This window comes from Ascaphus truei, chromosome 4, assembly GCF_040206685.1.
Source record: "Ascaphus truei isolate aAscTru1 chromosome 4, aAscTru1.hap1, whole genome shotgun sequence".
Taxonomy (NCBI): Eukaryota; Metazoa; Chordata; class Amphibia; order Anura; family Ascaphidae; genus Ascaphus; species Ascaphus truei.
In genome coordinates, this window is record NC_134486.1 from 324096639 (window position 1) to 324109677 (window position 13039).

A 13039-nucleotide genomic window follows, 5' to 3' on the forward strand; every position below is an offset into this window, starting at 1 on the left:
TCCCTATACACTTCAGAATTCATCCGGCTGCTTCTGTCTTCTGCCACATCATCAATAAACACTAGTGACCCAGTGCCATTGTAAGCCATGCATGCCCATGCCATCATACCGCCTCCACCGTGTTTTACAGATGATGTGGTATGCTTCGGATCATGAGCCGTTCCAAGCCTTCTCCATACTTTTTTCATCCCATCATTCTAGTACAGGTTGATCTTAGTTTCATCTGTCCAAAGAATGCTGTTCCAGAACTGGGCTGGCTTTTTTTAGATATTGTTTGGCAAAGTCTAATCTGGCCTTTCTATTCTTGAGGCTTATGAATGTTTGCACCTTGTGGTGAACCCTCTGTATTTGCTCTTGTGAAGTCTTCTCTTTATGGTAGACTTGGATAATGATGTGCCTACCTCCTGGAGAGTGTTCTTCACTTGGCTGGATGTTGTGAAGGGGTTTTTCTTTACCATGGAAAGGATCCTACGATCATCCACCACTGTTGTCTTCCGTGGACGTCCAGACCTTTTTGTGTTGCAGAGCTCACCAGTGCGTTCTTTTTTTTTCAGAATGTACCAAACTGTTGATTTGGCCACTCCTAATGTTCCTGCTATCTTACTGATGGATTTTCTTTTTGTTTTGAAGCCTAAGATGCCCTGTTTCACTTACATTGAGAGCTCCATTGACTGCATGTTTTGGGTTCACAGCAACAGCTTCCAAATGCGAATGCCACACCTGGAATCAACTCTAGACCCTACCTGCTTAATTGATGATGAAATAACAAAGGAATAGCCCACACCAGTCCATGAAATAGCTTTTGAGTCAATTGTCCAATTACTTTTGGTCCCTTGAAAAAGAGGGGGCTACATATTAAAGAGATGTAATTCCTAAACCCTTCCTCCAATTTGGATGTGAATACCCTCAAATTAAAGCGGATAGACTGCACTTTAAGCCATATTCATTATTTAACTGTAACTTTAATTTATTTTGGCACACAGCAAAATAACAAAACTTGTATCAGTGTCCAATTATTTCCGGACCTAACTGTGTGTATATATATATATATATATATATATATATATATATATATATATATATATATATATATATATAAACAAATAGTCGATACCATTCTGTGGCTAACGAAATGCTTTTATTTGTGTGAGCTTTCGAGATACACTGATCTCTTCTTCGGGGCGATGTTACATCCACAGACCGGTATCCCCTATTTGTTTTTGATTATTAAGCTCGGCTAACATGGTATAGATACCTCTACATCTATATATATATATATATATATATATATATATATATATATATATATATATATATATATATATATATATGTATAAAATAAAACCAAACAGTAAATAATTAAATAAGAATGTACAATCTATCAGCGGAAGGTGTCTAAGGTGGTAACAAAGTCCCAATTTCTTTACATCCTCAAGAGAATGTAAAAGAGCCACAATAGTGAAGTACTAAAAGGCAACTTTATACGCAGATAGAAAATTGGCTACTTACAATGTAGCCGATAAAATCAGGCAGTGTGGGTGTATGTCACCACAGAAACAGTCAGCAAGCCGATCGGCGGCTCCCTCTCTGCTTGGAATCCTCCTTCATGTGAGTTGAAACTCCTGCAGTGTGGTCTCACGTAGATCATCTGGGTTGCTGCTCCGGCAGTACGATCCCCCGATCACGTGGCTGTGACGTCACACGCCGAATATCAGGATCAGTCCGCTGTTAGTAACCAATTTTCTATCTGTGTATATAATTGCCTTTTAGTACTTAACTATTGTGGCTCTTTTTCATTCTCTTTAGGATCTAAAGAAACTGGGACTTTGTTACCACCTTGGACACCTTCCGCTGATACATTATTATTTAATTATTTACTGATCCACTGATTCGCGCCCTTTATTCATATTGTTTGGTCCTATATGTGTTAATCTTAGTGCGGTTAGGAATTTTGAGGCAGCATTTAATGGTCTTTATTTAATTGCATGTTTTGATATTGTTGTGCACCTAATTTTTATTATATATATATATTATATTATATATATTATATATTTATATAATATTTATATATATATATGTATCCGGTATATATGCATAATTTTGTTTTAAAACCAAAACCGCATTCCACAACAATAATTTTTTATAGAACCGAAAACACCAAAACATCAATGAAAGTGTCCACACTTATTAAAATACTAAAGCCATCATACATGTATGTACCTAAGAGAATCTTGCATACTGTATGTGTTATTACCTCACTTTGGTTTGCACAATCAGATAGCGATACTATATTTATTGCCTTTGCTAATCCAATATAATGTAATACTTTGGTATGCGTTCTGGTTCCTTTGGCAGTGAAGGGTATTAATAGATAACAGAATTACACCCTCAGTTGCATCACTAACACATTCCTTCGTCTATAAAATGATGGGTCGTTTATTGTTTTATTTGGGAAGGGGATTGTAAGAATTATACAAGGCAAGTTTTGTTTGGATAACATCAAAGGAAAAAGCTGGAGCAGCTATATTACAACAGAATGAACGTAAACACATGATATTGTTTTATTAGACATGCTGTAAATTAATCCTTCTTTTGGCCTCATATGATGATTTAAAATCCAGTATTTAACCTTAAATATTAGTTTGGCACACAGAGATTAAAGAACAACCACAATAAAGTGTGAACAAGTAAAGAATATAATCCCATTGTTGCTCCCGTGCCAACATTGAAGAAGAATCCATACAGAGAAACGTATAATTCAAAGAGTTATTCAGCACTGACTGTATTCTGTATATGTTGTGCATTCATTTCTAAACATGACTGCAAAATACAAAGGCCTTTCCTGGTTTATAATCTATAGCATGACATGTATGTCTTTCAAGTGTGCACATTTTGCCAAAATCTAAGTACTGTAATCTACTAATTTCTTTAATTTTGAAATTATACTTAAAAGCATATTTTAATGTCAATTATTTAGCTCGATCATATGAATTTAGTAGTTACTATTAAACGGCATAAGGACGGCAATCTACATAGTGAGGTGTTCAGAATTGGACAAATTATTTTGTTAAAGATACTTTAACGGTTTAAAACAGGAATAGATGAGCGCTAGTACACATGGTTTTACATCCTGCTGAAAATACTTACTCCAGTAGCTTAGTCACCAAATCCTGGAATAAAAGACAGTACTTAAAGTACCATAACAAGTATTGGGCTGCGGCCCGCCAGGGAGCTGGCGCTCATGCGCGGTGACGTCACGCTACCTGCTCGGCCGAGCGATTCATGGCTGGCTACGTCCGCGCGCAGCAGGGCATCGGGGGGCGCCGCCAAGACGTCATGGAGCTGGTTCGCCCTAATTGGGCGAACCGCTCACGTGACGCGCGAGTGGCAGATTCAAATTTGCTTGCTTGGCAAGCAGGTAAGTGCCGCACATGCTCAGGTGCTTGCTCACGCTGGCCACACACATTGCCGCAATGTATTTAATCACGGCCAGCGTGAACGCGCCCGCCCGCTCAGCGCCACCTTGGACAAGGCCTTAGAATGATGTTGGAGAACAAAAGGGGCATAGCTTTGTAGACAGTGTATTTAAAGGGTTATTGTATAACAGAAAATAAGAGGGCAATTGATTTTTTGTTTAACAGATTAAGTGTTAGGTTTAATAAGGAAAGACAAGGAAAATGTAGTGTTATCCCATAGCCACTTGAACATCACACTTTGACCACTGTAAAGAGGACAGCTTCAATTAGTACTGGTTTTCCAATTGGTATAAGATATTTTAAAGGCTGTTCAGTCTTCCCAATTAAGGTACACCTATTACATCATATTTGTTAATTTGTTGTCAAACTCCAAGTAAATGATTAATTGGACTATCTTTCGTGTTTGTACAGGGTTTCACAGGAAAAGATGGTGCTGTAGGACCTAGAGGCCCACCTGGACCAATGGTAAATTATATTATCCCTAACTTGAGTTAAACTATTATTATGCAGCCTATTATTAGCTTATTCTAACCGCATGCCTTTCACATTGTACAGTGGCAGCTGAACAACAGTAGATTGTGGAGTAAAAGTATTTGCTACTCTAAGAAATATGATCAAGTAGAAACATATTTTTCAGAGTTTATTCATGTGGAAATAGTCCTGCAATTTAGTTTGCAAACACCTGATACCATTCCCAGTGGTAGCATTCATTCATTGCTTTCTTTTGTCTTGCAGGGATCCCCAGGATCTCAAGGAGTGCCAGGTCCCAGTGGAAAACCAGGAAAGCAAGGAGATAATGGATTACCAGTAAGACAATTTCTCTTTTTTTGCTGAGGACATTTGACAGCTAAACAATCATCCTTACAGTAATTACCACACTTGGTTCATGCTCTATACAGTATGTAGCTAAACCTCTGATCTGGTTGTAGGCATTTGCAATACATCTTTTTAACAGTTGCAATAGTTTGTTTTTTGGAAATTGTGGTTAATCATTTTCCATTTGAACAACCAAGTGTATCTGCCAAGACATATATTTCTACACTGTACAAACACGAAGAACTAAATCAGCACATTTCCAGGAAGTGTTACTTTGAGATTCAAGAGTACATGCTACTTCAGATCTTAAAATCGTATAACGTTTAGCACACAGTGATACTTGATAATACGGACAAAGAAGTGTGTCTTGGGCTGTGATATCCAGGATAACAACTGCAGCTTCATAGCTCCAGTAATGAAATGTGTAGACAATGCCTACAGAAGAGGGGAGGATATTTTCTGGTTATTGAGTAAAACACATAAAATCATTATTTCTGCAAATAATGGTCACAAAGTACTGAAGAAAAGTTATGCTGGTAATATTCAATTAGAAATACTATGATTACATATAATTATTCTTGTTATATACAGTATGTATTCTTTTTACATACAGTTTGGAAACAGTTCAACTGTCTCTAGAGTAAGGAACCATGCAGGTGAATGAAGTGCATTAAAATAAGACCCTCCGGCACTGACAGGGTTAAACTATGTGTACACTGTTGTAAAAAAAAATAAAGGTTTTTGCTATTGGCTTTTCCATACAGCCACATAGAATGTATGCGTTACTTTGAAAATAAAGAAATAATTCTTGCTTCTTGGAACTTTCAATAAAATGTTAGCACAAATGGAAACCTTTTGACAAAGTGATTAGTGCATCATTGGATGGCAAGATTGCTCCATAATACTTTTCTGTAGACCTATTGTTTCAATCACCTCACTGCATTAAAAGACTGAATAATACTGGCACATCAGGACAAAGGGCTGCAGGAAAAGTTGTTTGCAAATGTTGCTTTGTTTGATTCAAAGTTGATTAGTGTAGCTAAAAGTAACAGTTAAATAACAGTTTTTTAATTGTTTTTTTCTGGCACTATTAATGATCATCAGAAGACATATTTCATTAGAGCAGCTTCCTCTACCTTTTAATTTATTTAACATAATCTGTTTGTTGGCTCCCCCACAGCTGAACTGTGCTTTTTTTATCTTCACACCTTGCTCGGTCCCTGAGATATTGACCTTTTTATGTGCCAATGTATCTCGTCCCTTTTGGGAAATCAATATGACTGCCACAGACCAATAAGAAGCTGCTATCTCATCAGTGAATTAAATGGCAGCTTTCTACCAGCAGCCATCTTTGAACTAACTTTCATTTTGCCTGCACATAAAAAGGTGACTATCTTGGGAATTGGGGAGGGTCCGTGGAGATAGGAACAGTGCGGATTGGCTTCCGAGGACCTCCCAATTCTGATTCTGTTAAAAAATTAAATTCTAAGTATGGGGAGATTGTTGTTTTAACATTCTTCCTACAATTCCAAGACATGTTGCTGAGTTATTGCCATGTTTTGATGACAACGATTTTATGCTGCTGCTGATGATGATGATAAAGTCAACAAATACCTGATATTTCTAATGTAATAAATTGCCATTTCTCACACTATGTGGGGCAGGGCATACGCACTGTTGTGAGTCATTGTTTATTTTAGTGTACATAGACCCTCCAATATTTTGCACAAACCACAATGGTAAATATTTATACTGTAAGTACTTTGAAGCAATTCTTATTGAAGTCCCCTAACCTATGTAGCTCACAACATACATAAACATGATGTTTAATAGGTCCAAGGGATCTTAGAGGACCCAAAAACATGTAGTGTACCTGCTAAATAGGTACAGGTGGTGGGCATGGTGTATATATCCAAAAGTATCTGCGTTATTTTAATTGTCTCTGATAGACACAAATCCATGACATGATATTACTGTTAAGAAATGATATCTTTGGATTGAAAGTCCTATGCATTAAATAGTTGATTCTCTAGGAGTACATTCAATTGTTTTACTCATTCATTCTAGAGATGGTACCCAAACTGAAAACACAGCATACAATAATGAGATCTTTAGTAACTAAAGAAACAAACGTCCGCAGCACTCAAAAAGCAACTGGACTCAGCATGGAGCCCAAGGAGATTGTTAAAATGCCAGTACTTAAAAAAATTATGATTTTAATTATACAAGCATAAATAATTGTATGACTACAATGAGTGGATAGTATAAAGGAACATACAAATCCATAACTTCAATTGCAACTGCTGTGTGTTTGAAAACAAGTGAAGAGAGTACATAAACCCGTCAAAATACTTATCCACCACTGCAATCAAATGTTGGATACAGTGGGCGATAAGTATTTGGGCGCTTTATGAACATTATAATATTTTAATTACAGAAGAAACTGAGAATAGTGTTGTATTTGGGTATCTGCAGGACTTTAGATGATATAATAGAGGTGTTGGCTGTTCGAATGAACATGTGTAGGACATAATGCGTATGTTCAGATGGATGCCAACTGTGTTTGCATGCATGGTTGATAAGAGGAGTCTTTTTAATAGCCAGGGTTAACTTACTCAAGCTTTAGGTCCACATAAAAGCGTCTTTCAAAGGAAACTCCACTGATTGTCAATAAATTCCACTTAGAAATATCTTGAATGTTTAGTATGTTTATTGTATAAAATCTATTCTGAAATTGAAATACATCTTAAAATAAATATATGTGCAATTTAATTAGAAAAGGTTAGCAAAAGTATTCCTCTAGTGCAGCTCACTGGGAATGGAGATTTTATGACTGGGTTTTACAGAGACACTGAACACCAGATCTAAGCTGCGTGCACACTGATTAACAGGAACTATGCAGAAGATGTCATTCACTTCTATTGCCTTTCTTTGTTCTGACTTTATATAAATAATAGAACATCATTTCTTTATAGGGTCCAACAGGATCGAAAGGAGAAAAGGGTGAGAGGGTAAGTATGGCTGAACATTCAACCTTTTCACTGTCTGCAAGACCTGCGTCACTCCTGAAAATCTATAAGAAATAAACAGAAGTATCATAATATCTTACAATATATTTAGGACTTAACTTAACATATTGTTTCTACGGTTTGATTAAGGGAGACGCTACTTCTCAGAATTTGATGAGATCAGTGGCAAGACAAGTTTGTGAGCAGATGATAAATGGTAAGTTGGCACTGTTTTTCTGTATAAATGTTTGTCATTTAAACAAATTATTTAAAAAAAAAAAATACAAATTAACTTTGCAATATAGGCATCAAACATTAATGCGAGTAAAAAACATTTAATTGGAATTTTTGTATATTTTTAATGTAGTTCCACTTATTATGGCCAAACGATCACATATTTTTAAAGCTGTGCCTTTTTTGTTTGACGGTATTTGCTTCTACCTTTGTGGCTCCAGAGGGTGACATGGAGTTCAACTGCGTTGTTCCTATTTCCAGACCTGCGAACTCCCAAAATTGTACCCAAGTGAGGCCCCCCTACCCGGTGTGATCAAGTAAATTGTGTCATCAAGCCACAACCCGGCATGATAACGCAATTCACGTCATCATGCCTCAGCCACCCCAATGCAGTGATGCACTTTACACCATTAGTGTGCCCCCCCCCCTTACATTTCTAAAATGCCAAAGGTCAACCCAGGCCGGATAACCCCTTTATATGGCTCCAAATATACCATCCATTGGGGACCGAAACCATGTGTCGCACTGTGGGACCGTGCAAGCTGGCACATCTGCTTTTCCAGGAACCCCAGAGGCACCAATAAAATAACCCTTATATCTTCCAGACATAAATACTTGCCTGGGAAAATTTTTGAAAGCTACATGTACTGGTCTTTATTTACATAGCACCAAAAGTGTACTCAGTGCTTCACAAAGAATACAGTACAGGGAATTATAATAATACAATAAGCGCAGCAAAATCAGACAATCGGAAAGGAAATCCCCGCCCGAAGAGCTTACAATCTAAGTGTTTACTGTATGATGGGAGACCTGCAGAGACAGCAGGTGAGGGAATAACTGCTGTAGATGGCAGTGCTTGGCCACAATGGTTGGTAGGTGTGGGACAATAGCAATTAGTGCATGCTATTGGGATGCTTGATTTGTGAGGCGAGTTTTAAGGTTAGTCAGTATTAAATCAGATAGGTTAATACCATTAGCAGGGGAAGAGGTGGCTGGGAGGCATGGGTGAGTGCAGGTGTGTATATGGCTGGATCCAGGATTAGGAGATATATCCCCAGCAGCAGGAAGGAGTAGATAGGGTGTGAATAGAGGATTTGTAGGGGTGCTTTTTATTGGCGTAAAGAAGTTGTTAGGAACTTGGTGTATAAATAATGGTGCAGTGTATGGGCACATGCATAGGTGGAGGAGAGGAGAGATGAAAAAATGTGGATAGGAGGGGAGTGGGGATGTTGGAGAGAACAGAAACATTTACAAAGGAGTGAGGAAACAGTAAACAAAAAAGCAATAGTGAGGGCATAAGGATATGCAATACTTCCCAGGTATTGGAGGATAGAAAGAGCACAAATTATCAGAGCATTTACAAAGTTCAGTTCTCACAGTTGAAGAGTTGTTGTTGTAGTGCATAGTCCAGATCTTCATCCATTCTTCACCTCCAATTCTAACCAGTATTAACTCCACAGACACTTTATATGTGACACTTAAGATGTTACTAAGATGTTACACAGCAATATGGCACAGCCAAGATAGACTGATTTAAATACTCTTAACATGTTCACTTGACTAATAATTAAAGGAGGAGCCTGCCTATTCTACCCAAATAGACATACCAAGGAGTTGTTAATTAGATTTAAGTTCTGTTGCAATGGGTGTTAAATTGATAGAAGAATTCTACTAAAACAGACATACTGTACCTGTGTGAAGAAATGAATCAGAATGTTAGTCCAGGTATTCAGTATGCATCCATGAAGATATTAAAAGATATAGAAAACATCCAGATGATAACTCCAGTATTAACTCCACAGACACTTTATATGTGACACTTAATATGTTACACAGCCCTGGTCCAAAAAATATGTATATTCTTTACGTTTAGCAATACCTTTTTATGAACCAATATGAGAAATCCATATGATTATGTCAAAGTTAGTGTACAGAAAGTTTTAAAATATTAGAGCTCTTCAAGTGTAAATAATATTGATCTGTAAAGAGCTACGTTACAGTGTATCTGGGCACTTTAGTTGTTTTCTTTGCGTGGCTCAGGCAGCCATGTTATAGTAAATAAATGTGTATGAAGTTCACACCTGTGTCCTGCTGCGTTCTCTCTAATGGGCATTCTCTAACATTGGGCACATATTGGTGTGTATTAATATTTATTGGGACTGTTATAACTAAGGTCTAATCACCAGTTTTAGAATACTTCAGCAACATGCAGATTTAGGCCATTTTACTCAGTAGGACATTTCTATCCTCTACAAAGTTGCCTTAGGATGCCTACATTGTGGTTTTGAGTGGTGTCACCCTTGTCAAACTCATTGCCGGCCACCGTGCATAGGATCGCACACTATTAACTATTGGAAACAGTGTGTATTTTATGTTCTGTAATATGTATCAGACTTATAAGATGAAATGTTAAAATCTATGAATATTTTGGATATATGACAATCTATAAAATGGTAGGGCCATATATACTCTGCAATCATCTGCTATAAGAGACCAGCAGGCTCTGGAATATAATTTACAGCCCATTCAAATCAATGGGTTATAAGCCATCTGCCAGTTTTGGAAGTTGGTTTATGGCAAAAGACTGGTTATAAAAAGATTGTAACTGGGCGCTCCTATCTACAAATAAAGTGACTAAATACACTGAAAATGAAGTGAATATACAAGTGAATTCATTGTGAACTAAAGGTGAACAAATGATATCACATGTGAATATATACGTGAATAATTCAAACAAGGTATAGAAACAAATCTCCAGAAAAATAGTGCAAGTGAAAATTTAGATAATCAAATGTAAAGCAGCTCAAGGTAAAACCCTCTGTAGACCGTTCCAAGGTCTTTGTAATTCTTATTTTTCTTCCAGATGAGGGGTGCGCAGAGTGTTCACGACATATATGAAAAATAGAATTAAAAATACATAGTGCAACCAATAAAGTGAAATGAATTCTTTTAAATAAAGTGTAAGTCTTCCACTCACATATTATTCCTTGAAATCAAAGTATGTTAGAGCCTCAATCTCTCTCTAACTGGAGCTGCAGTGATGCAAGATGTCAATGGCGATCTCCTCAAGGTAATATAGTACAATATATGTACTTTTTCTCTCCAATATAGGGGAGGAAAGGAAATTCACATAGGGTTGTATGCTCCGAATTTGTATTCAAAATCACAAGATGTAGCAATGGTAGTACACTCACATATGAACAAATGAATTGGGTATTATACGAGTGCTGAGGATTTCGCCCTGGCGCTCCGATCTCTGGCTTGCTTCTCCTTCCCTGGACCCTCCGTCACTTCCGGTGGGACTCAGCTACTGGCGGGTCTGGTGGGAGCACGTCAATGCTGTTGCCAGGACTTCTATGCACAGCTGAGACAGGATTCAACGTGTGTAGCTGATTAGCTTCTTTAGGAATCTACACCTGTCTGTCTTTGAATGAGTATATATAGGCTGTTTGCTCTGATACTTAATTACTCATGCAAGTGATCTATATTATATAACTGATCACTATTCTGTCCAAATGCTTACATATGCTGACATACCAGATGTAATTATTATCAGTTTCGTTATTTAACATAGCAACATCCCAAAAAAGCATATCTACATGCGACAAATATTGCAATCATTGTGAATACAAAATAGAATACAAAAAATACACGAGTATAACACATAAAAAGAGAAAACTAACTCTCTATAATTGATTAATATGATGCAATTATAAAACAACTTTGGATATTCATATATTTTATGTCATTATATTCTACTAATTTTCGGTATCCTCTTGTTTCTCTATATAGATATTTTCACAGTTGTTTTATAATTGCGTCATAGTAATAAATTATAGAGTTGTTTTTCTCTTTTGATGTATTATACTTGTGTATTTTTTGTATTCTATTTTGTATTCACAATGATTGCAACAATTGTCGCGTGTACAGTAGATATGTTCTTTTTGGGATCACAAAACTGATACTAATTACATCTGGTATGTCAGCATACTGTATGTAAGCATTTTTGACAGAATAGTGATCAGTTATATAATATAGATCATTTGCATGAGTAATTGAAAAATCAAAGATAATTAAGTATCAGAGCATATAGCCTATATATACTCATTCAAAGACAGACAGGTGTAGATTCCTAAAGAAGCTAATCAGCGAAACACGTAGAATCCTGTCTCAGATGTGCAGAGGAGTCCTGGCAACGGCATTGATGCGCTCCCACCAGACCCGCGAGTAGGCGAGTCATCACCGGAAGTGACAAAGGGTCCAGGGAAGGAGAGGCACACAAGAGATCGGAGCGTCACGGACGAAATCCTCAGCACTCGTACAAGGAAGAATATGTGAGTGGAAGACTTACACTTTATTTAAAATAATTCACTTCACTTTATTGGTCGCACTATGTATTTTTAATTCTATTTTTTATATATGTCGTGAACACTCTGCGCTCCCCTCATCTGGAAGAAAAAAAAGACTGGTTAGGAAATATTGACCTCCGTATCTGCATTTTTGCAACTCCAGCATATTCTTCTTTGTGTGAATACTAGACATATAACATCCAGTGGCGTAGCTAGACATGCGCAGGTCCCCGGGCAATTTTTTTTTCAGGGACCCATTAATATTAATACTGACAGCAATTTTGTTCTCCCTCCCCCATGCTCTCCATGATCCTCGCTCTCCTCATCCCTCCTCATCATCCCTCATAATCATCTCTCCACCTCCCCACCATAATCATCCTCTCCTCATCTCTACTCATCATCATCATCATCTCTCCCTCTCCTCCCCCTTCCCATTTCTCCCTCTCCTCCTCTTTCCCCCTCGTCCTCTGTCCCCTATTCCTCTTTCCCCCACCATCATCACCTCTCTTCTCCCCACCATCACGTCTCTCTCCCCCAGCATCATCACATTTCTCCCCCCCCCACCATCATCACCTTGATCTCCCCCCACCATAATCACTTCGATCTACCCCCACATCATCACCTCTCTCTCCCCCCACCAATATCACCTCTCTCTCCCCCCACCATCATCACCTTTCTCCCACACCATCATCACCTCTCTCTCCCCACCACCATCACCTCTCTCTCTGCCCACAATCATCACCTTTCTCTATCCCCACCATCACCACCTCTCTCTCCCCAACACCATCATCACCTCCTTCTCCCCCCAGCATTATCACCTCTCTCTCCCCCCACCATCATCACCTTTCTCCCCCACCATCACCTCTCTCTCCGCCCACCATCATCACCTTTCTCTCCCCCCCATCATCACCTCTCTCTCCCCCCACCATCATCACCTCTCTCTCCCCCCACCAACATCACCTCTCTCTCCCCTACCATTATCACCTCTCTCTCCCCCCACCATCATCACCTCTCTCTCCCCCCTCCAACATCACCTCTCTCTCCCCACCATTATCACCTCTCTCTCCCCCCACCATCATCACCTCTCTCCCGCCCCCCCCACCCCCCACCATCATCACATCTCTCTCCCCCTCATCCCCCATGCCTACCTGTGGGT

General features: G+C 38.4%; 1 protein-coding gene across 6 annotated transcripts in view; it reads left to right on the forward strand.

Moving 5' to 3' along the window:
- Positions 1-13039, forward strand: part of COL12A1 (collagen type XII alpha 1 chain) — a 165253-nt gene that overhangs the window by 144517 nt on the left and 7697 nt on the right. For all 6 annotated transcript variants that reach the window (XR_012801168.1, XM_075598008.1, XM_075598005.1 and 3 more), the window contains 4 exons: positions 3888-3941; positions 4212-4283; positions 7268-7303; positions 7451-7517. Coding sequence is in view for 5 of the 6 variants with exons in the window: in XM_075598008.1 (XP_075454123.1) it covers positions 3888-3941; positions 4212-4283; positions 7268-7303; positions 7451-7517 (229 nt within the window). In the remaining variant the exon portion in view is untranslated. The remainder of the gene's footprint in view (positions 1-3887; positions 3942-4211; positions 4284-7267; positions 7304-7450; positions 7518-13039) is intronic.